The following is a 25,240-nucleotide window of genomic DNA, read 5'->3' on the forward strand; positions in this document are numbered from 1 at the left end:
TTTTCTTGTATGGTTCAATCCTCCATGATTGTTACACTAATCTCATGTAGCCCTAGGCTTAGAGGCAGTCTCATTCAGTTTCTTATCACTCTGCTCCATAGAGCCTTCAACCATCCACAACATTAAAGCCAACAATCCATCGACATGCATCGGCTCCTTCAAACAACCCTTGCTTCTCCAACAACCTTAGCAAACACTACGATGGCCTCCCAACGGCTGGTGGCTCAGGCAAATTGTCGACTCCTCAGCATCAATGCATGACAAGCACAACTGACTGTTTCTTCTACAACAACAACCAGCCCCGCCTTGCGTCCAACTCTGTCATGGCTCACAGCCAAGGTAGCCTTGAGCTGCAATAAGCAAAGCTCCCTGAGCCCCAGCAACTCCAAGCCTCACAGGCGGGCCCACGAACTGCAGTGACTCCAAGCGTCTTGCCAAGACTCTCCGTCAAGCCAATCTCTAAACCTACGACCTTCAACCAGATAGAGCCTCTCCTTCACAAGCGATGCCTCTACAAACTACTGACAAAGCTCAGTGACTCCAGCGAAGCCAATAGCTCCATCAAGATCCAAAGCACCCAGCTTCAATGACCGTATGCAACACGGCACCTATGCCAATGCCATAGCCTGCAAACCAACCTCAAGGAAACTTTGCATGCCTCCTCAAACAACATAGCTCCCATGTTCCAAGACTCCATGTCCATAGCTGCCTCATCTCCGCCTCTGACGACCAACAAGCATCGGACCCGGACACTTGATCAGCAGCTTCCACGACTCGCTCACAAAACACGCTCCAAGGTGTCATACGCACACACAGCCCGCTCTGCGTGCCACCGGCCATCGATCAGAAATGACATTCACAGGCTTCTCTCCTCCAAGGTTCTGCCAAGGTTCCATTGACTGCCACATGTCAAGATTGGATGTGACTAGGGTTAGGTTTGTTAAACTTTGGGTTAAACTCATTTGGTTAAAAAATAGACACATGGTGGATAAGATTGTGTGTGGGTGTGGCTAAGTTAAACCATGGTTAAGGCTTAGGGTTAGGCTAATGCCACATCATCATGCAACCACATAAGCACACAGTCCCTTCATAAGCACAGTGTGTCTGCAGCATATGAATAGCCTCTGCCACATCATCAAAGCCCCCTCTTCTTCACAAAAGCTTCAACAAGGCGTAACTTCCAATCCAGGAAGAATTTGGACATGCTCCAAAAAGAGAAAGTGATCATCTTTTTGAGCTCTACGCGCCTATTAGATCAGAATCATTGTTTAGCAATTAGACACTGCCATTGAAGCAAAACAAATCTCATGGTAAGACCTTTGCAACAAATGACAAATCAAAGCATGAATGCACACATCATTGTCATAAGTATGCCAAAAGCTCAAGTGCATGAGATGACCATAGAACAAAGCATGGCATCTACACATAAAGCATCAAGGCACATGGAAGAACAAAGCATCATGCATCAAGCTACATCAAGCAACAAAGACAACGACATTGACCATGCATTGAGAAGCAACTACCTTGCCACCTTTAGCCCACATGTTTGTAAATCAAGCCTGACCACCTCAGAGTAGCTATGAAAGCACCCAGGGGAGGTATTGACACGTAAAAGCCACACTTTACCACCTTAAGTAGCAATGTATGCACTAAGGGGAGGTGATGGATTTGTAACTCACATCTGACCACCTTGCCCAAAGGATCATGGCACCTAGGGGAGGTGTTGAGAGTTGTGGTGCCATGAGCACATGTAGAGCAAAGATATGAGTAATGGGCAAGTTGCCACATGGCATGGAGGAGATATCCCACATGTGAGCAAGCATATGGATGTAAGTACCCTCACCTACAAAAGGGAGGTTCATTTGAAGTAATATCAATCAAGCACTTTGCACTATCTCAAGATTCTCTTTATGAGTCCAAGCTTAATCTATCTTGGAACCTAATTGACTTGAGGTACATGTCATGAGCACTCTCTTCATCATGTTTGCACTTAGGTTGCATTCTCCTTAGATTAGTGTTGTATTAGGATGTTGTCTCATGACTAGGAGAGCTCGATCCCCCGATTTGACAGGATGGGAAAAAGAAATATCTGTCTGATGTATTTCATGTCCTGAATATCACCAAGAACCTGGTTTCTGTTGGTCAAATGGTTGAGCAAGGCTTGCAGGTCAGATTTAATCCTCATGGATGCTTTGTTGAGGATATGAAAAATAAAGGTCGCTTGATAGCAAAAGGGAAGAAGAAGGGCAGGATGCTTACGTTGGATGCAGACATGCCTGAATTGAGTGCAGCAATGTTTGCACATGGGACTGGTGTAGTTGCAGATATTGATATCTAGCATAAACGCATTGGTCATGTTAATGTACATCAACTTAAATTAATTCAGGCCCAAAATATTATTGTAGGATTGCCTAAGTTCAAGGTTGCAAAAATGCATAAGGTATGTGAAGCCTATCAATTTGGAAAACAAGCAAGGAAACCATTTCCTAGACATGTTCAAGAGAGTAAGAGGCCATTGGAGTTAATCCACTCTGATGTGTGGACTACTAAAGCTGCATCTATTGGACGCTGTCATTAATTTGTCACTTTTATTGATGACTATAGTAGAAAAGTTTGGGTGTACTTTATGAAAAAGAAAAGTGAATTGTTTGGGCATTTCAAAGCTTTTAAAGCTATGGTTGAGAAAGAAACATGCCTGCAAATAAAACACCTAAGGTCAAATGGAGGGGAGAGTACCTTTCAAATGAGTTTGCAAGGTTCCTGCAGGAGCATGGCATAAAGTAGCAATATTCATGCAGTCATACCCCACAGCAAAATGGACTTGCAGAAAGGAAAAATAGGCATATTGGAGAGGTATCTCATGCCATGCTCAACGAAAAAGACCTACCATATTATTATTGGGCTGAAGCAGTTGCTACAGCAGTCTACATAATGAACAGGACTCCCACTGCAGCAATACATGGCATGACGCCAGAGGAGAGGTATACTGGTAGGAAACCAGATATTTCTCATTTGAAAGTTTTTGGTTGCATTGCCTATGTTCATGTGCTAGATGAGTTGAGATCCAAGTTGGATCCAAAAGCTGAGAAGTGCATCTTTATTGGTTATTCTCGGATCCAAAAGCTGAGAAGTGCATCTTTATTGGTTATTCTCTGCAGCAGAAAGGGTATAGATGTTATAACCCTTCTACTCGTAAGTTTACAGTAAGCAGAGATGTTGTTTTTGGTGAGATGAGCAGCTGGTATAAACCAGTAAATGTGATTGATGATGTAGATGCACAAAATGGAAATGCTGCACAAAATTCATAGCAGCAATCACAAAATATTAGTGGACGTGTCCTCTAGCAGTGGTTCACATACTTCGCCATGGACAGGCAGATTGAGATCAAGAGGATCTCCTCAAAGCAATGCAGATAGTGGTATGCAAGTATCACAAAAAGGAAAAGAGAAAGTAGATCAGCCCATGTTTGATGTGAATGCAGGTCACTCTTATGTGGATGGTGAATCCATTGGCTCAGAACAGAGCCTTGATGATGAGTTGGGTGTTCCTTCTATTGTTACACTTGGAGTAAGGAAGACAAGGGATGTTTTGAGAGCACCTGGTACCAGGGTTAAGGCACAGTGGCCTTTAACCCTCACACCATCATGGTACATCTTGATCTAAAAGGTGAGAAGGGTCAATAAACCACTCCTTATCCAAATGACCCACTACCTCGATCATTTTCCAATGAAGCACTTCGGGGTTCCCATCCATCTTTGAACATTGAATCGCTAAACGAGTCCTCCAAGACCCTAGTATAAAGAAAATGTCTTGGTCTTTGTGTCTAACAATAATTCTTAGGGGTACCCTTGTCCTAGAGTACTGACCTAAATAACTGCCCCACATCTACATTCCTTGCCCCACCACAACTTAGGAATGCCTTCAGCAATCTCTCTCATCCTCAAGCCTACCCGTCAAAGGTGGGAGATGGCACCCAACCATGCCTCTGCATCCTTGGGGAGCCTACTACAAGTCCTAAAAGAGGCATCTGGGCCACTATCCCACTGTGCCCAACCTATGTGAGTCACTAACCAAGCATGAGACCATCCTAATCCTAAATCTCTACATTCTTTGGCACTCAAACTCCTCTTGACATCATTGGTGAGGCCAAATGAGTCCTCTTGCCAATTATTGCTAGAGCCTATAAAGACTCTCCATCAATGGGAGGGGAGGCTCAGAAAAGATCCATTGATGAGATTGTTTCCATTGACCAGCTGTGCATGAAGCCCCCCCTGAAGTGGGAGCTTTCAAGGCTCTACACCATGGGTGGGACCACACACAACTAGCTTGCCCAGGAGGTCTTTCATCTATGTCCTTGCATCAATTATGTAGAAGGGATTTCTTCTACTACAATGATGCCCAGGAGGGATTTCTTCTACAACAATGATGCTCAGGAGGGATTTCTTCTACATCAATGATGCCCAAGCCTCCTAGTTCCTAGGTCATGATCACTATTTGTCATCCAACTTTGGCTCTAGTATTCCACATGCCATCTAATTCTACCCATAAGAAGTTGCACACGAAGCACCTAATCTTCCCCTAGGCCATGCATCCCCTGTGAAAGCACCAACAGGAGGCTATGTATCAGGCCCTAGCAAGGAGGACCTAGTTGGCCTCCAGGTCCCTACTTGCTAAGGAGAGTTTGACTAAACTCTAATAAAGAAGCTTGTGCCACACACTCTCAAAAATCGGGCAATTTGTTGCTCTGCTGAAATATCCATACCCACCTATCAACCAAGGTATCGTTCTCTTTGTACCAAAATTGAGAGCCTCATACCAATGAGGCTTGCAGCCTGTGAGCACAGAAGGTATCCTAATGTCTGGGCTACAAAGAGAAAGAGAAAGGGGCCAAGGGGACAACCCTATCACATTGAGCAAGAGAGGGAAAATGCCTGATGCATGTGGCCACCAATTAGCATCTGACAAACTTCTTGCATATAAGGTCAAGGCTCCTCTAATCCATCTATCCAAGAATACTAATCTCTACATGGTGTCCTTTAAAAATAACCACTCCACCATGAAGATGTTGTCCAAGATGATGCATTCTTAAACAACCTATTTGTGTGTCATATATGATGTCCACTAGATGGGGCCGCAAGCTCAAAATCAAGACCTTGGCCAAGATCTTGTACACGATGCCCAACAACATAATCACTCTCCATTGATGAAGATCAACCGTATCCCCCCCTTCAAAATCAAACAGATCCCCAACCTTGGCTCAGAGACTATGGAAGAGAGCTTGAGTTGAAAATCTCTTGAAAGACCAAAGAAAGGGGGGTATGAATGAGCTCCCAGAAGCTCATAAAGAAGGGTGGTCTAAATCCACCATATTCAAGGAACTTTGGTGGTTGGAGGGCCTTGAGAGCCTCCAAAATCTCATCATCAATAAAAGGCTCCTCTACCTACTCATGCTCAGAGAAACCATTTCCAAGACATGGACCCAAACCACCTATCGGTCTACATGTACCTAGGGAGACTCCTCCTCGGGCTAGAATGATTGTCAATAAAAGTATGCGCTCCTAGGGGGGGAAATAGAGAGAGGGGGGGTAAGGGGGAGAGAGAGAGAGGGGGAGGGTGGTAGAGAGAGGAGGGGTATGGGGGAGAGAGAGAGGGGGGGAGGGTGGTAGAGAGAGGGGGGTATGGGGAAGAAAGAGAGAGAGAGAGGGGGGGAGGGGTAGAGAATGAGAGAGAGAGAGAGAGTAAGAGAGAGAGAGAAAGAGAGAGTGTGTGTGTTAGAGAGAGAGATTGAGAGAGAAAGAGAGAGAGAGAGAGAGAGAGAGAGAGAGAGAGAGAGAGAGAGAAAGAGAGAGAGGGGGAGGGAAAGAGAGAGATAGAGAGAGAAAGGGGGAGGGATAGAGAGTGGGGGGGGGAGTGGTAGAGAGAGGGGGGGTAAGGGGGAGAGAGACAGGGTGTGGGGGAGAGAATGAGAGAGAGAGGGAGGGGGTGGTGGAGATGGAGGGGGAGGTGGAGATGGAGGGGGGAGGGGGAGGGGGGAGGGGGAGGTGAAGATGGAGGGGGAGGGTGGAGGGGGTGGTGGAGATGGAGGGGGGAGGGGGTGGTGGAGATGGAGGGGGAGGGGGTGGTGGAAATGGAGGGGGAGGGGGGAGGGGGAGATGGAGATGGAGGGGGAAGGGGGAGGGGGAGGTGGAGATGGAGGGGGGAGGGGGAGGGGGTGGTGGAAATGGAGGGGGAGGGGGGAGGTGGAAATGGAGGGGGAGGGGGGAAGGGGAGGTGGAGATGGAGGGGGGAGGGGGTGGGGAAAATGGAGGGGGGAGGGGGAGGGGGACGTGGAAATGGAGATGGAGGGGGGAGGGGGTGGTGGAAATGGAGGGGGAAGGGGGAGGGATGGAGGGGGAAGGGGGAGCGGGAGGGGGGAGTGGTGGAAATGGGAGGGGGGAAAAAAAGAGAGCAAATAAAAAACTTGACGGACGAAAGGGAGGGAGAGGTGGTCACCTGAACGCTCTCCAAGTCTTTCTCGATGTAACGGATTGTTGTGGAACAATGGACGGTGGGTGGAAGGCTGGGTTATCGCTGCGAGATGGGCTCGAAGTCACTTACAATGTGAGGATGGGAGTAAGGTGGTGGTCGATGGAGAGGGAGGAGTGTCTTGCGTAGGGCTCGAAACGAAGAAGAGAATGGAGGCAAAAAGTGAAAGATGAAGAATGAAGGGGTGGAGTTGGTTTTTATAGGATTTGAGTTTAGGTTTAGGGTTTAGGTTTAGGGTTTAACCCTAAACTCTTCCCGAGCCATAACTCTTTATGGATAGCTCAGTTTGCTTTTCTGCAAAAAGGTGAAATGATCGAAATTGCAAGCTCTACGCATTCGAGTCCACTACCTAGCCTGATTGTTTATCATGTGTCTTCTATTTAAGAAATAAAGAAAATTTCTTCAGGTAGTAATCCAAGGTTGATGCTTGGGGTTGATATGTTTGGCTAGAAATGGGAAAAACAATTTACTCTCCTTGCCCTTGAGTGTTATGTTCATGAAAGTTCGAAGTAGCTTGTTTTTTACACATACCTACATATGTTTACTCACTACTTGAGACGCTAGTCTCCCCGACAACGGCGCCAAATGTTGACTCTTTCCTACTGCTTTCGTAGGAAGAGTTGGGTTCTCTCAGTATGCAGGGTTCCGAGGCTTTTTGTCACCTACATATATATTGGGGTTGTCGGTTGTAGTATATGTGTAGCTTAGGACCTCGAGTCGTGTTCCAGTGAGAGACGTAGGCTTAAGTGTGGTAAGCAAACAAAGTGCATGCATGTGTAAAAGGAACGTAAATCATCTTTGTTGAGGTAATGAAGGCTTTCGCCTTCATTGGGGGTTGTAGGGTTTAGGAGGAGTTTAAGGGTTAGAAGGAGGTTCCAGGGTTCAGAAGGAGGTTCCATGGTTCAGAAGGAGTTCCAGGGTTTAGAAGGAGGTTCCAAGGTTAGAAGGAGGTTCCAGGGTAAGAAGGAGGTTCCAGGGTTTAGAAGGAGTTCCAGGGTTTAGAAGGAGGTTCCAGGGTTTAGGAGTCCAGGGTTAGAAGGAGATTCCAAGGTTCAGGGTAGAGTACATGGTGGAGAACTCGTCTCCCTCATAGATCATGGAGTTTTAAGGGTTGAGAAACAAAGGGTTTAGGGGGAGCATAGGAGTGGGAGAGGAAGAAGGTGTAAGAGCATGGGGGAAAGAAGAGAGAGGAGGGAGGAGGAGGAGGGAGGAGGAGGAGAGAGGAGGAGGAGGAGGGAGGAGGAGGAGGAGGGAGGAGGAGGAGGAGGAGGGAGGAGGAGAGGGAGAGGATGGGTTGCAAGGTTGGAGGAGAGGGGAGGAGGAGTTGCAAGGTTAGGACATGCTTTTGGACGTGGAGTGCAAGGAAGCATGGACACTTGAGACAAATGCTTGGAATACAAAAGTAGACTCAACACAATGCCCCAAAGAGTGTGGGCTTCATTCCATTATGGGGTATTTATACAAGTTGGAGAGCTTCTCTCTCTGCACAAAGTTGTATCACAAAGTTGTAACACAAAGTTGTATCACAAAGTTGTAACACAAAGTTGTAACACAAAGTTGTATCACAAAGTTGTAACACAAAGTTGTAACACATTCTCTTTCTACATGTAGAAGTTGTAACACAAAGTTGTATCACAAAGTTGTAACACAAAGTTGTATCACATTCTCTTTCTACATAAGTTCATGTGGCATAGAGTCAACACCTACCTGCCAATAGGTCCAAAGATGAGAAGATTAATCTGGTAACAGCAAACCTCCAATTGCGCTGGAGAACGTGCTAAAGACAAGAGTGAATCCAAAGGTTCTCTAGGTGGCATAGGAAGAGGTAGAGGCTTTGCGAGCGGAGAATCCCAGGCTTTGCCAAGCAATTGAAGAGGTTGAAAGCCTAAGGGGGGAAATGCTCTCCTTAAGGGGAAGCTGGAGAGTTATGCCCAACTCCAATCCTTGATTCGGCTACTCCTAATGAGCACCCACCCAAGCTGCCCCAAAGACAAGAGCTTCCAGACAATGATGATTCGGTTGCAGGCAATACGGTTGTGCACCACCTATTGCAAACTACTTCCCAGCAGGTAGGTCCCTCAGAGTAGAAGCTTGCTAGCAATGCCAACATTTCAGGAAATTCTAAGGCGGCTAAAGTTGCGATTGCACAGGCCCTTTTATTACTGGATTCACTAGGCCAAGCAACATATCTGGGTCGCGTAAAGAAGTGGGAACTCAGACCCACACCAGTTTTGTAGAGGCGGGACTTCAAGTGTCTTTTTTAGCGGAGAACAATTTTGAGATGCGGACCCAAACGTTGCCCGAGGGGGCTCTTAAAGCTGAGCCCATTTTGTTAGGACAGGATCTCCTAGATGTTGTGCCGCTACCCCAAGTCCTGCACCGAGTACCCAGCCACAAGCTCTTACCTCCTGCTTGCTATAGGGCTTGGTGATAGATTGAGGATATTGAGATCAATCCCCTTGCTCCACCATAGCCTCTCCACCAGGGTGTATTAGGGACAATCCAACCCGAAATCTCAGTATACAACCTTGCCATACGTACCTTTAATCTTTTTGTTCAGGACCAAGTAGCACGCAACACAATGCTTTCAAGGTTGAGTGATGCCTTATTGTTGCCTAAATCTGTGAGTTCCCTAAGCCCTCTATGCCCGAGCTATCCCACTATTATGCAAAAATACTCAAGGAGTTCGAACAATTCATTAGTAGCCACACCACTCAGGCGGCAGCTATGCGGAACAAGATACACGGTCTATGTAATGATATACTTATGAAGTGGCAGGAGCGAGTCACACCCATTTGATGGTATGTGACTCATTTTGATAACGCATTGGGTATCTCCAACCCCGACGAGGACCCCATCATTGAGTTGTGGTCATGAGTTGTGGTCAATGGATCGGCTAACTCATCTAGATAGGCCACCACTGGGGACATCAGTTCACTCTACCGGTGGCCTTCCCTTGAGTAATGCCGAAGGTTCAACCCCTTCGTCCTCCCAAGCTCCTACCCCTAATGACCCTGGAACCTCATCTGCACTAGGTCCATTTGCTGCCCCTTCTCGAGGATGTTGCAATCCTATGCAGGATGACCCTGTGGCTTCAACCCTCGTGCCTCAGCATTCGAGCAGCGGCTGCTACCTGAACCATGAGGACCTAGTTCAAGGAAGACGAGGTGAAATGTTGGCCCTCAAGTTAAGGCCAACAAAGGAACTTACCAATACAGGAGCGAGCATGGTACCTGTAGGTGGTGTCAAAGCATCTCATTGGCTAACTCTTGTCCGCAAGCAATCGTCACAGGCGATGCAACCTTAGTTAACTTCTGAATGGTGAGTACCCATAACAGAAAATGGTGATCCCTTTAAGGGTTGTCGCCCAATGACGAGCAGCAGCGGTGCAATGGGCCGAACACACCAACTTTAGAAGGCAATTTTGTAGTCGTTTAGAAAAAGCATTGTAACAGGGAGAAGCGAAGAGAGAGGACATTGCGAGTTGACGCTCTCTCTCTCACCTAGCTTGTTAGGCTAGGAAGCTTGTCACTGAGTGTACATTGCAAGTTGAGGTGGCTTGGTTGTACTAGCTTCTTCAATGTGGTTTTCCATTTCTATTTGTCTATGATGTGTTATATACTTGGTGTGGTGTTAAGTTTCTGATTGTTGGTAACTCGATTCCATTGGGTTTCTCCTTCAACAACAACCCCGACCTCCGAGTTTTCTTGTTGACATTGTTTTGTCACCCCAAGTATGCACATTCTCGAGTTAACGGATTGCAAGAGCGAGCATCTTCACCTGAGCACTGCACATGGTTGGGTTGTTTACGAGCATCGAGCATCTATAAGTGAACCTATTAGGAGTGAGCAAACCAGAGCGCCAACATAAGACATGATGCAGATTGCTTTGTATAGAGTACTTTCCAATATGTGAGACTAGTTTGCATCATGCTCTTTGCACACTCACAAAAATGGTGTAGTTCTTCCTTTCCATTACACCATTCTATTGTTGTGCATTAGGCAATCAAAGGGAACTCAATACAATTGTGGGGTTTCTCCTTTTTGCTACACCATTTTGCTGTTGTGCCTTAGGCAAACAAAACTCTCTATTGATTCTCCATTGCCTACAAGACTAAAAAATGTTTTGGAAACATTTTCTCCCCCACTGTCAAATGAGTTCCTACCATTGTCTTGAACTTAGTTTAGACATTGTCTTCATAAAGTACACAAATACTTTTTGTTATGGTCATCAATAAAGGTGATAATGTGTTTGTTACCACTAAGTAGTCATGTACCTTACAAAATCATTGTCCATCATCTCTTGTTGTGACCTCTTGGCTCTAGTAGATTGATTCTTGGGAAAGTGCTCTCTGTGTTATTTCCCATAAAGGCATCTCTCACATAAAGCTCACTCTTTGATAGCTTGGAGCCCCTTGGCCACCAAGTGGGATACAGCTCTTGCAGAGGCAGTATGGATTGGACATGTGTCTCTGTTGACCTTGAGTGCTCTTGTGTAGTCAAGTCTTAGAACCACTATATTGTGCATTTTTGTGTAGTCAAGGCTTGGACCCAATATGTTGTGCATTCTTTTAAGACTTCTTGCAAATGAAGTGTGCATGACGCATCTTTGCCACTAATGCACCTTTTTCTCTGATCCTCCACTTGGATAAATAGGCTTATCAATTCATCTAAGTTGATAGGCTTTCACAAGGGATGGCGGTAGACTTTGGAGCATGCGTTTCACAAAATTAGAGTCCTCCATTCCAAAGCCATTTTAAGACTACTAGCCAGCTTGTGCTACATATGTGGATTCATGGTCTTTTGCTGGAGCTGGTGCATTTTCTATTGTGCATCTTGTATCCAATGATTAGCATTCTATTGCAGCAATTGACTTTTTGTGCATTGTGTTCCTACCTATATGTGGAGGGCTTTGTAATCTAGCAAACCTCCCATCTTCTTTCATAACAAGGGATGTTGGATCCCATAAAAAGGTTCGATGTAGACAGGGTGGATTATACATATAAACCACACCCCATTGCCAACTACGAGGGGCAAACTGCCGTGGCCTACACTAAAAGGCAGCACAGGAGCTTCCTTAGGAGGTGGATGGAGCGATATTGATATAAGCTTGGGAATGAGCCGTTAAAGCATGGTTGAGGTTAAGATCGTTAAACCAGGGTTAGTGTAACACAAACACGAGAGAATCTGGAATCTAGAAATCACGATCTAATTGGACGCTTGAGAGAATCTGGAAGAACCCAGTTTTGTTCTGCAATCGATTGCTCAAAGCGAGCATTTTTGATGCAGATTGGATCATCATCCTGCTCAAAGCGAGGATTTTGCTGAGTCGATTTTGCTTGGATATGGTTTTCCGATCTTCAAGCTTTCCTCCCTCCCCCTCGAGCTCTGTTCAAGTCCCTCGTTTTCCCAGCTCCAACGCCCGATCTCACTGTCTGGCCACTTGGTCGTACTTTTGATACCCAAATTCAGATATAGACGATTTGGGTGATTGCCCTTCAATAGAAGAAATGCGGTGCCACTGTGTCCAGGCTCTTTGGGCTCCTACTCCTCCTCGGCACGAGGTTGTTACCATGGTGGCCTTGGACAACCCGCCTTCGCTCTGGACTGGAGGTTCTCGTGGCGATATAGTCTACTGGAAGCTGCCTTCTCGTCCTCCTGACGAGGATTCTGAAGAGGTCAGTTCTTAGCTGTTCTTGTACTGTTCTTGTATTAAGTCAAGGATTATGCGGTGTGATGTGTATGTATGCGTATTTCTCGGGCGTGATATAGAGAGAGTAATGAAAAAGTAATAGCTTACGGGATTTTTGTTTCCTAACGCTCATCATACGTCCACTATAGTGTCGTCTTACACTGTGGTTGCCTAATTAAACTGTGATGTGATAACGTGAGAATATCAATGATAGGTAGAACCGTTCTATAGGCGACTAGCCTTCGTCACCTTGAATTTGAATAGTTCTTTGGCTAGACTTAGCTTAATTTACTTAGGTAAAAGAACATGACGATTTGAGCAGTGCGAAAAGCTAGGAAGTCGTTCACATATAAGATCCTCAAATTATTGGATTGAGAGAACTGAGGACCTCCAGTGTATGCGAATTTCATCTCGTGACGTAATGGCAATCCGTATATCTGGTAAGTGTAACTTACTGTTAAGGACGCTTAGTGGTAGTGGTTTGGATGGTCAAACTTTAGAGCACACCTTGCATAAACCGTGGAGGCTTTCCATTTCGGATGAAGGAACAATATCCACTGATGAAGGCTGAAAGTTATTGCTTTTTGTTAGGGTTTGCATCTCCAAACGATGAACCACTCTGTTAGGGCTGTCTTGGAAGTGACTTGTGGTTGCTGAAAGTGAGGCCAAAAAGATCACATCTGGAACTAGAAATTGCACTTTACGGCTTGCTTCTTCGCAAAGAAGATAGATATAGACGTTATGTCTATTCACAGATTTGGCTTCTGACTGATAAATAGAAAGAGATAGTTGTCAACAGAGTAGCTTCCCATTTTAGTACTCTAGCATAAGTAGTATTTCTAGAAAAAGACGCTTGTCAATGCGGTCCTGACAAGATTTCACAGCACGTCATAGTCTTACTTAGTGTGATTTAATCACACCAGCTAGCTAATTCTCTCTTGAGTACATCAATGTCAAAACTTTCAAGTTGAATTTGTAGTTATTGATGGACATTCACTCTTAGTACTCTAATGTCAAATGTTCAGATTGGATTGGAATGAAAGGAGGGCCTATTTATAAGGTTATGTACTCGTCCTTGTATACTGCATAATCTATATTTCATTCTACGTGTAGTTAATCGTTGGACATTTTCTTTATAGTACTCCAGTGTTATTATAACACCACAACCAAGGCATATAACATGTAAGGGAAGGGAGGGGTATATATTGTTTTAGAAAGGTAGAGTCATACTAAATTTGGGGGTCAACTTTGTTTCAAAATAGGTCATCAATGAGGCCTCCTTTGCCTTCCAGCTGGAAGCCACATAACATGTTTCAAGCCTCATGAGGAGCAGTTCCTAGCCAACTGGTGATTGAAGACTAGCCTCAAATCGAGGAATCAGTGCGAATGCAGGACTGAGCAAGAAAAGTATAGCTAGTATACCGCAGATTTCAAACTGTATGGAGGAACAATGCAATTCTATTCCTGCATACTTTGCATACCTACCTTGTCTTTAGGACTCTCTAGGCTAGTCCTGGCATGCAGCAAAAGGGAGTCACCCTGAACTCTGAGCTGGGTCAGTAAGGCCCTCTAGTTCCCCGTAAACCTATTATAACCTACCGCAACACAGCCATTTACTGAAATTAGCTCATAGTTGGATCTGGTGCTTGACTCTAGCCGTAAATGTCTTTGTAGCCTTCCTAGTATGCCTCTTACCTGTTTTTTCTTCCCTTATTTTCCTCTTACCTGTCAAAGGCCCCTTACAAGATCATGCTCTTACATGTTATTGGCCTCTTACAAGATCATGCTGTATCAGGTTAAAATATTATGCTCTTACCTGTTAAAGTATTACCTTGTTTTTTGGAGTCTTGAAGGTCTCCTACATGTTAGTCTCTCTCTCTCTCTTACCTGTTACAGGTTAAATATTATGCTCTTACCTGTTAAAGTATTACCTTGTTTTTTGGAGTCTTAAAGGTCTCCTACATGTTAGTCTCTCTCTCTCTCTCTCTCTCTCTCTCTCTCAGAGAACACCGAAACAAAGTACTTGGGCTAGACGAACTAGCCCAACAAGTACTAACTAAATAGCAGTCTATAGTATTCTATTTCACTGGATGTAAAAAGATCGTTGATAGTAATCACCAGTCTCATAGATCCGAAAGGTCTCAAGAGGACTTTAATACAGTTATATCATGTCATCTCTCTCTCTCTCTCTCTCTCTCTCTACTGATTGATCAAAATATTTTTATGTGTGTTAAAATCGACTCTAATTTACTCCTACATGCAAAGCAATAGGGCACGCTACTGTGTCAAACCAAAAAGAAACCATAGCTTTATTATCGTGAAAGAGATCACTCCACACACAAGATCTCTCTCAATGGTCGATCCTCCTCATCCCGACCAGGCTTGTTGGAGGATCAAGATTATTACAAAGCATGTATGTCCAAGAGTGATTCCTGCTTCTCGGTCACCGCAAGGGATCACAGAGAGATTCCAGGAGAGGTAGCCGAGTGATTCCAGGAGACATAGGTGCCATGATCGTTGCTGGGAACACAGAATTCCTTTGAAGACTTTCACCCTAAATTACCACATGTAATATTAGCTCCATGCAGTCGCCACATGGCAGTGATCTTACTTACCCCTCAAACTTAACCTACACACACTAACACAGTCGAAGTTTGCCTGCAACACCCCCCTCAAACGGAGAATGGGTGAATCAAAGGTCCAAAACAAAGGACCAAAACAAAAGATCATCTGTGAAGACTTCCTGCTGACAAATTTACAAAGATCCAAAACAAAGAACCTTGCTTTCAAGACGACACTTAACCAATTCGGACAGCTACCAAATATTTTTCACAAAACTGAGTGAATGCCCAGAAATATTCACAGTTATCAAACTGAGTAGATGGACATCGACTGTAAGAGATTTGAACAGACAAACACATGACTGACTAGATAGCCTCAACCCTATGGGGTATTGTTGGCTTTATTACAACTGTTTAATTTTACTACTACCATCCGAGTCCTTTTCACAGCTCTAAAATGCATATTCATCATAAGGTAAGTCTTCAACTTCGCACAATCCTGCAAAATGATCTGCTACTACATGCGCTGCTTCTTTTGCTTTTCTAGCCTCCTTGTTTCGTTTCTCGGTATCCTCTCTTTTGCGATAGCAATACTCTTCACGGTGACCCAGCTTACCACAATAGTTGCACTTAAGTTCCGTGTGATTTTCCTTGCATTTGCCTTTTCCAGTGGTGGTGAAGTTTGAAATACAGGCATGGTCTATAATTGTGAATTCATTGCTTATATTGCGACAACTTCATCATCCTGTAGTGTAGCAATCAACTCGGCCAGAGAGATTTCACTCTTGACACGCAAAATCTTATTAATATCGTCAAACGCTGGAGTCAGACTAGTCAGCAGCACTGCTTTTGTGTCTTCATCCTCCACACGGACTCCCACATCAGCGAGTTGAGGAAGAATCGCTCGCATGTGATTGAGATGTTCTCCCAAGGTTTGTTGCTCAGACATTCGCAGACTATAGAACTTTTGCTTTAACAACACCTTCGAATTTTCGAGTCGTGAACCAAAAAGTGTCTCTACGACCATCCAATTCTCGCTTGCGGACTTAGAGAGGTCGAGATGGTGATTGTAGCTTCCGCCTAGGGCACGGCCAGTAATGCTGATAGCGCGTTCATTCCTTGTCTCCCACTGAGTCGATGTTTCTGGAGATTCTTGCTTTGCTTTCCCTGTGGGCTTCTTCTCTGTTCCAGTGACCACAGACCACAAGCCTTTTTCCATCAAGTAGAGCCGCCACGCAGGAAAGTTAGAACCGTTGAACGTCACCAGCTTCACCTTTTCGGATTTCGACTCTATCCCCAAACCTGCTCTGATACCAACTGTTGATTTTCGACTCTAATTTACTCCTACATGCAAAGCAATAGAGCACGCTACTGTGTCAAACCAAAAAGAAACCGTAGCTTTATCATCATGAAAGATATCACTCCACACACAAGATCTCTCTCAATGGTCGTTCCTCCTCATCCTGACCAGGCTTGTTGGAGGATCAAGATTATTACAAAGCAAAGCACAAACTCATAGCTACTACAACCATGAGAGCTCACAATGAATACCGAGACACTGAGCAACATATGTATATCCAAGAGTGATTCCTGCTTCTCGGTCCGCCTTGATCACAGAGAGATTCTAGAAGAGGTAGCCGAGCGATTCCAGGAGACATAGGCGCCATGATCGTCGCTGGGAACACGGAATTCCTTTGAAGACTTTCACCCTAAATTACCACATGTAATATTAGCTCCATGCAGTGGCCACATGGCAGTGATCTTACTTACCCCTCAAACTTAACCTACACACACTAACACAGTCGAAGTTTTGCCTCCAACAATCTGTACATTTAAATATCTATCTATCTATTTCCTTTTTTTAGAGTAGGAGATGCCATTCCCCCCTTTGTTGCAGAGGCAGCATTAGCGCAGACCTACTCTCAATTCACATTTGATAGTGCCTTTTTCATCCTGTTATGGATCATCCATGCAGACTGTCTCTTGCAGGTAAATATTTCCTAGCTGAGATCAATCTGTGACTGGTTTCATATGTTTATGCCTTTAATTCTATCTTATTTTTTGTTAGACATATTTGTATAGTACTTTGAGGGTCAAGGATGGTTCTAAATCTGGGAACATTTTGATGAGTGATGTATCATGATGCTTACAGGTTTAGGCAATCAATTTAATTTAACACCAATTCTGATAATAGGTATATTGCATTTGCATCATGTGCTCCAGTCTTTGAGAGTTCTTTGCAGCTTCCCAATCTCAATGTCTGATTCTTGTTGTAGTAAATGTATGCGTCACAATTCTGTCACCCCAGGTCAATAAGACAGCAAATAGTTAGTTGGTCATTTTTTTGTAACTTCAGCCTTGGTTATGTTATCAGATGGCTGCAGGTTTGGATGTCCCTTCATTAGGGTGTATTATCGAACTTTATTTTCCTAAAAGGGGGGAGCCTCTTGTACGCTAGTCTCTGCTGGGTTTTGATTTGATGAACCCTTATGCAGTGGATTTGGATGCATAGCAGGAGTTGTGGCCGATTGCAATACTTTGTGGACATGCAGCTGCAATTGCTGGTCTTGTGACATGCAAACTTCACGAGGTCAATAACAATGGAGTAGAGAGTAACAATGCTTTGGGTGATAAAGATCTGTATCATCAGTGTGGAGCCTCTGATGCCAATGTGATTATCGTGAGTGTATGTGTTGAAGGATGGCTTTGTGCATGGGATAGCTTGACTGGACGCTGCAGGCGGAGGAGAAGATTGCCACCATGGGTGGGTAGTCCTTGCATGATGACAACCCTACCCAAAACCCAAAGATATGTCTCTATTGCTTGTGATGGGGCCAACACAGGTCTTTCAAGGAATTCATCCATTGTTGATGACGGGGATAATGAAATAAGGAAGCTTGTTGACAATGCCAGAATGCTGGCTCTTGATAAGTCTGGAAACATTAAAAAAAACGTGAGAGGCAATATAATAGTTGTCGATTCTTTAAGCCTTGGCATTTTGCAAGTTGTATATAATGGTCTTCTTGGCATGGGACCAATAAAGTCAATCATAGCTGTGGCAGAGGGAGATAAAATGCACAAACTGATGCTGGCAGACCTGGTTGGGCAAATTCGGACTTGGGTTGTAGAGGATGAAAAGCATGGGAAGCAGGATTCTGCTGGAATCTCTGCTAGAAGTGAGCAGTTGGAACAGGCTACTGTGTCTTATCATAAAAGTGATGAAACAGCACAAACTATTTCTTTTTCACCAGATGGAGAACACGTACTGCTGGTTTTCACTTCATATTGGGTCATACAGTCAACAAAGGACCAGACTATTGTCCAAGAATCGGTTCAGCAAGAGGTAAAATCCTTGTGTCCTGATTGGGTTGGTGGATTTTTTTATATTGATTCTAGCATATCATCGGACAGTACACACGTCAAGAAGGCAGGCTGTCATAACTGCATGTTCCTTGTCTGGGATGCATTTGGAGGTGCAATGCTTTATTCTTTGGAGAATAAACCCGACCAGACCTTTACTACAAAAGATATTTGTCAAATACCTCCTGTTGCTTTCAACTGTGATATGCATTGTAACATCAAGTTCTGTCAGCTGCGTCACTTTATTATCTGTATAGGGTACAATAAGTCACGCTTGAGAGCTCGTTCCACATCAGACACATGGGTGAGATTATGGCTTTTGCCATCAAATGTTGTGACTAATTCAATTTCTCAAACACCAGGTGTAATACTGAATGACTCTCAAACAGAGAATGGGTTTTCGATGCAGGATCTGGCTTGCTCTTCTGAAAAGCCCTCTATCTGTGGGCAAGGTGGGTTGAGAGCTCATTGGCTTAGTCTTTCTGATGACGGTTTTCCAGAGATGTCAAGTCAGAGAGAAAAATGGAGGGAGCAATTTCAAGCAGAGCCAGAGAGTGTTTTATCCGCTGAGGATTTGAAACTCCAAAGTCTGGACGTTAAATCTGCCTCGGATTCTGCGAGGGGCAAATGGGTCACAGCATCTATGCTTCTTTTTGAGAGGCTAGCCCTTCCTTTGACGTTGATACTGGGCTTCAACTGTGGAGAAATAAGACTTATTAAACTCAAAGTCTTTAATGATTCACTTTTAGAGAAAGAAATCGGTGATGTGTTGAATGATGGATACACCGTGCAAAGTTTGTGCCAACATACAGGGCAAGTCATTTGTCTTGCAGAACACAGTATTGCTGGTGACACTTCTAGTTCAAACTCCGGTGGAACTATGGAAAGATTGCTCATCTCTGGTGGTATGGATTGTTTGACATGTATATGGGATCTGCAGAAGGGAAACCAGCTCCTAGTGGTTCTGCATCATCATGTGACACCAGTGCATGAGATTTTGTTGCCACCACCAGGTACTGATGCGACCTGGTCAAATAGTTTTATTACAGTAGGGGAGGATGGATGCGTTGCATTGATATCACTTGAGACTTTGCGGGTGGAAAGGATGTTCATTGGACATCCTGTTCGACCTAAGATGGTAGCTTGGGATGGGATTAGAGGTTACCTTTCTTGTATGTGCTCTAGTATTTCAGCTCAAGAAATGTCAATCGATGTTCTGTTTATCTGGGATTTAAAGTCCGGTGCACTTGAACGCGTCCTCCGGGGAGCTGCTGCACATTCAATGTTTGATAATTTTTTGAAACAATTACAGGGAAGCTCAGCTGCAAATAATTTACTTCCTGGCAAGGCAACTTCCATATCATCACTGTTACATGGAGATGCAGACTCACCTAATAGACACTCTATCCAGAGCTCTTTAAATGATCAGTTTTCAGGAGTTCGCACCAAAACAGACACAGAGCACTTGGCATCTAGTGCATCTATAGATAAACATCCGGGAGATTCCATGCTGGCTTCTGTAGAGGGTGCTTCCAATAAAGTTATTGGAAGCCTAGAGAAACTATCTTCCAGGCTTACTCAGGCACTGACACAGGGAGCAAAGGCCATACCATCTTCTTTGAAAGAGGGCTATGGTGGAGGCAGTTCTTCTCAGTCTAGTTCATACCGCAATCTTTTTCATAAACAACCGCCAATTAAGGGAGCATCCCCTTTTCCTGGCATTGCTGCTTTGCAATTTGATCTCTTTACTCTGATGGCTCCAGACTTGGGACATCGAGGCAAGAAAGAGAAAGAGTTTGAGCAATCAAAGATTGATTCTGTCAGACATGGAACAGCCAATAACAAAGCCAATGGAAAGATTGATTCTGCCAGACATGGAACCGCCAATAACAAAGCCATTGGAGATGTAGCAGAAAAAGGTAGTAAAGGCAGTAATAAAGACAATGATCTAGCACTGCAGGAAGTACCTCTGGCAGCAACGTCAGATAAGTGTGAACTTGCCAGCTCATTAGGCTCATTTGAAGGGTGTTTATTACGTACGAGCTTGGCATTCCTACATTTGTGGGGGGCAGATGTGGAGCTTGATAGATGCCTTCAAAAGGAGCTGCGGGTTTTCCAACCAAGGAATGTTGGTCCTGCTGCAGGCTTTGCTGGAGACAGAGGTGCCACCACCCTATGTCTGCCTGGCTGGCGTCCTACCTTTGAGGTATTTGTAGATTAATGCACAAAAAACTGGATAATGTGCACATGATGAACTCAGGTCATTTGTGTAGTATTCACACATTGGTTAAAATGAAAAATATGCCCTGGCTGTTTCTGTTTTGGTTCTTATAATAACACACGCATGCACATGTGTTTGACTATGCACACGTGTGTGCGCGCATGCGCGTACACACACACGTGTATACACCCGTAATATCTCTTCTCTCATCCCTTCCAGCTGTGGACAATATCACCGGATTTTTGTGCATTGAGATCTCTCACAATTGTAGCTACAGCTCTGCGCATGACAACGCTTTCACGACTCACCTCGACTGCTAGCAGGTATTATCTTATTTTCTTTCCCATCCTGCTGCGAGTCTACTTGATTTTGCCATGTTTCATTGGAATTTTGAAATTTGGCACAAAGATTTCGATTACTGAATATCTGTATTTGCATCTATCTATCAAAGTCAGATCTGCATAATAGTATCTCATTTCACACGATGATTTGAATATGCCAGCTGTGGATTCAACCAATATATTCCGGATCTTTTGAAATCTAGATGGCAGCTTATGCCTGCGTCCTGATGAGAACATAAGCGTAGCCTTGCTTACTATCTGGTTCTCTTTTCTATGTTTAGTGTCCTTTTATAAAGATGCTGTCCTCTCTCTTTCTCTCTCTTTCTCCCTTTGTAATGATTATAAAGATGCTCTCCTCTCCCTATGTGATGATTTGAATATGCCAGCAATGGATTCAGTCAATACATTCGCGAATCGTTTGAAATCTAGATGTGTACTGATGAGAACATAAGGGTATCCTTGCTTACTATCTAGTTCTCTTTTCTACGTTTAGCTTTGTGTAATGTCCTGCTATAAAGACACCCTCATTAGGGAGTTTAAATCCAAATTAAGAAGACCCTCAGTCTTAAACTGAATGTACTTTCAGACTACAACATAGATACTTTAAATAATTTGGAGTTGCTCCTTCGCACTCATTGGGAGATTCCCTTGTGACCTCCCTCAGTGGATTTATTAGCTGGTTTTTTGATTGTCACATAGACTTGTTGGTCTCCCGTGGACATTAATAGACATTTGTTAAAGAACCATACGAAAGAGGAGAGGAAAAGGTTAGACACAATTTTTCTGTCAAAGCAGCATACCCATAACGGAAGAAGATGTGGAAAGTGGGCTGAAAAAACTAGCAAATGGAAACGCTCCAGACGGTGGTTGAAATGCTTAAATGGGGTGGGACAAAGACAAAGAGGATGCTTACCTTGATCATGAATAACGCTCTAGAAGAAGGTTTTCCCACAGAATGGCAACTAAGTAGAATTGTACTAATCCACAAGGGAGGGGATCGTAAGATGGCAAAAAACCTATAGGACCATCATGGTGAGCAGCCTGATGGCCAAACTATATGGAACCAGCAAAAGTGGGCAGAGGCAGAAGGGGTCAGAGCATTGTCATAGGCGGGGTTCCGTCCCAAACACTCGACAGTAGATCATCTAGTAGCCATAAGAGCAGCAACTGAGGGTGTCACCACAATGTAAATATCGTAAGTCAAAGTATAGTTGACCATTTATTTGATCATAATCAAAGAGTTTTCCATCTGAGTTAATTATGATCAAAAGAGTTTTTTTTTAATGGTCAAAGAATTGACTACGGTCAAAGATACTTGACTCTGGTCAAGTAAACCTGACTTCGGTTGGGGAGACTTGGTTTATTACCAAGAGGGTTAATTGCGGTTAACCAGAGAACTACAGAGCTGGAGAGTGTTGACTTCGGTCAACGAGACTTGGCATGCGCCAAGAGGGTTGACTACGGTTAACCAAGATGTGCCAACTTCGGTTGGAGAGACTTGACTATCATTAAGGCGCCTTGACCCTTGGTCAAAGCCCCTTAATTATGATCAAGAGCGTTGACTTCGGTCAACCAGAGAATAAATATATATTTTTATATTTGTTGTGTGTGCACATGTGTTCAGTGGGGATGCCCACCGTGACTAGAATTAGTCCACAGTGTGTTATTTGCATGCAAAGCGCGAACAATTAATGGGTGCCATGGTGGTGCGCTTTAATTAATTGTTGCAGGTACTAGGAAGGGTTATTTTCCTAAGCGCTACGGAGCCTAACAAGAGTCTAGGAGGCGGTTCGCGTGACCAAGTGCTTCGAAGACTCCAGAGTTACCCTTAGTGGCATGTAATTAGGAAAGTAATGTAGATGCCTTACGTGTCAGAAAGTGAAGTATGATAGACGAAAGGCACCTGGCCTACTTATGCCTCTTCCCGTGCCTCAAGCACCGTGGGAAAGTATTACAATGGACTTCATTTTTGATTTGCCAAGATCAAAGTCAGGGAACGATGGGATTTGGACTATCATTGATAGATTCAGCAAGCAAGCTCATTTCATTCCGGTTCGCAAAACCATAAAGGCAGATCATATGGCTAAGATTTTCATGGCACAGATCTTTAAGCACCATGGTATGCCTAAGTCCATTGTCAGTGATCGAGATCCCAGAATGACCAATCTATTCTGGAGTGCTTTATTTGATAATATGGGGACGAATCTGAATTTTTCTTTTTCTTTCCATCCCCAAACAGATGGTCAAAGTGAAGTAGCAAATTCTACAGCATTGGATATGCTGAAATGCTACGTGGGTGACCAAGGTTCAGACTGGGAAAAGTACCTACCATTGGTAGAGTTTGCTTACAATAATACAGTACACAGCTCTACAGGGAAAGCCCCCTTTGAGGTCATTTATGGGAAGGTGATTCTGCCACCTATCTTGAGGACCAAGGATGAAATATTTGCAGCTGATCAGTTTGTGAGAGACCTCCAGACAGCTTACAGCCAAGTCCGGACAGCAATTGAAAGGTCTCAAGAGAAGCATAAAAGAGCTGCAGATAAGCATAGGAGACAGTTAAATCTCAAGGAAGGGGATTGGGTACTTTCAAAGTTCGAGAAAGCTAGGCTCCGCAAGTTTAAAGGCAAACAGAAAGTGTATGCAAAGTTATCTTTCAGATATTATGGCCCTTTCAGGGTTACAGAAAGAATAAATAAGGTTGCATACAGGTTGGCATTACCAGAGCAATGGAGGATTCACAATGCATTCCATGTGAGTCTTCTAAAGAGATTCCAGGGGCCAGATCCTACAGAGCCAGTATCAGAGGATCCACCAGAAGTGGATGAGCTAGAGGAGGTCCTTTAGCCAGAGCAGATTGTGTACCATATTGTACGCAAAGGCCTTCAGGGCAAAGAGTTTTACAGATATCTTGTAAAATTCAAGAATTATACGGCATTGGATGCCAAGTGGATGGATGAAGACATGTTGTCCGATCATCCACAGCTTTTGGATGTTTACAAGGAAGCTTTTCAGTTGAGGTCAACTGAATAGAAGCCGAGGGGATGTCACCACAATGTAAATATCCTAAGTCAAAGTACAGTTGACCATTTATTTGATCATAATTAAAGAGTTTTCCATCTGGGTTAATTATGGTCAAAAGAGTTTTTTTTAAATGGTCAAAGATACTTGACTCTGGTCAAGTAAACCTGACTTCGGTCGGGGAGACTTGGTTTATTACCAGGAGGGTTAACTGCAGTTAACCAGAGAACTACAAAGCTGACTACGGTCAGAGAGTGTTGACTTCGGTCAACAAGACTTGGCATGCGCCAAGAGGGTTAACTACAGTTAACCAAGATGTGCCAACTTCGGTTGGAGAGACTTGACTATAATTAAGGCGCCTCGACCCTTGGTCAAAGCCCCTTAATTATGATCAAGAGCATTGACTTCGGTCAACCAGAGAATAAATATATATTTTTATATTTGTTATGTGTGTACATGTGTTCAGTGGGGAGCCCACCGTTACTAGAATTAGTCCACAGTGTGTTATTTGCATGCAAAGCGCTAACAATCAATGGGTGCCATGGTGGTGCGCTTTAATTAATTGTTGCAGGTACTAGGAAGGGTTATTTTCCTAAGCGCTACGGAGCCTAACAAGAGTCTAGGAGGGGGTTCGCGTGACCAAGTGCTTCGAAGACTCCAGAGTTGCCCTTAGTGGCATGTAATTAGGAAAGTAATGTAGAATTTGACAAGTGGCTTGTTGCCAAGAAAGAGAGCCTAAGAGCTCATGTAATTTCATTCATGTTTTGAATCTTGTATCAGGCAGCTCTACGCTGAACTCTTGTAGCAGATTCTCTCTTCTAGAAATAAAATACCTTGGGGGGGGGTCCAGCCCGACATGTTGTCCTGGGCCCTAGCTGTGTGTAGAGAGAGGGAGAGAGAGAGAGCTCTTATGAGAGTGCTTCTACAGAAAATTATGAGTGTAAGGTTCCACGAGAGAGAGAGAGCGATTGCATTGGTCATAGCGATTGCAGAGGGAGCAAAACATAGAAAAGGGGCCATTTACTGCTGTTTTGTAGACTTCAAGAAAGCATTTGACACAGTACCACATAAAAAACTATGGGAGAGACTCCAAGCTCCCCTAGAACTGAGAGAAGCCACGGATAGACTCAATGAGAAGGTACTAGCTGAGCTAGCACAACCACGTAGATGGATCCAATTCCAAAGGAAAGGTCATCATAAGTAGCAATATAGGGGTCAAGCAGGGATGCCCCTTGTCACCAACTCTCTTTGGTCTCTTCATAGACGAGTTGGAGGATTGATGACAAAAAAAAGCAAAGGAGGAGCTTAGGTGGCTAGCTACGCACTGCAATTGCTCATTTATACGAATGGCGTGGTCTTCTTTGCAAAAGATAAGAGCGATATGCAGGCACACTTGGATGCCTTATATAATTTCTGCCAATATTCAAAAATGCAGGTCAACATAGCAAAAACCAAAGTAATGGTGATCGGGTCTTGAAATAAAGACTTTGGAAGTAGTTGCTTCATACAAATATCTAGGG

At 44.1% G+C, this 25,240-nt stretch overlaps 1 protein-coding gene across 1 annotated transcript in view; it reads left to right on the forward strand.

The window, feature by feature from the left end:
• The first annotated feature begins 11,788 nt into the window (after window positions 1-11,788).
• LOC147897861 (Transducin/WD40 repeat-like superfamily protein) overlaps window positions 11,789-25,240 on the forward strand; it is a 37,759-nt gene continuing 24,307 nt past the window's right edge. Inside the window, exons 1-3 of the mRNA XM_087380217.1 lie at window positions 11,789-12,202; window positions 17,293-20,343; window positions 20,578-20,681. Coding sequence (XP_087236343.1) covers window positions 12,035-12,202; window positions 17,293-20,343; window positions 20,578-20,681 — 3,323 coding nt within the window. The 5' untranslated portion in view covers window positions 11,789-12,034. The remainder of the gene's footprint in view (window positions 12,203-17,292; window positions 20,344-20,577; window positions 20,682-25,240) is intronic.

The sequence above is a fragment of the Dipteris shenzhenensis genome, chromosome 10 (genome assembly GCF_047967505.1).
Source record: "Dipteris shenzhenensis isolate YYH24624 ecotype China chromosome 10, Dip_SZ_1.0, whole genome shotgun sequence".
Taxonomy (NCBI): Eukaryota; Viridiplantae; Streptophyta; class Polypodiopsida; order Gleicheniales; family Dipteridaceae; genus Dipteris; species Dipteris shenzhenensis.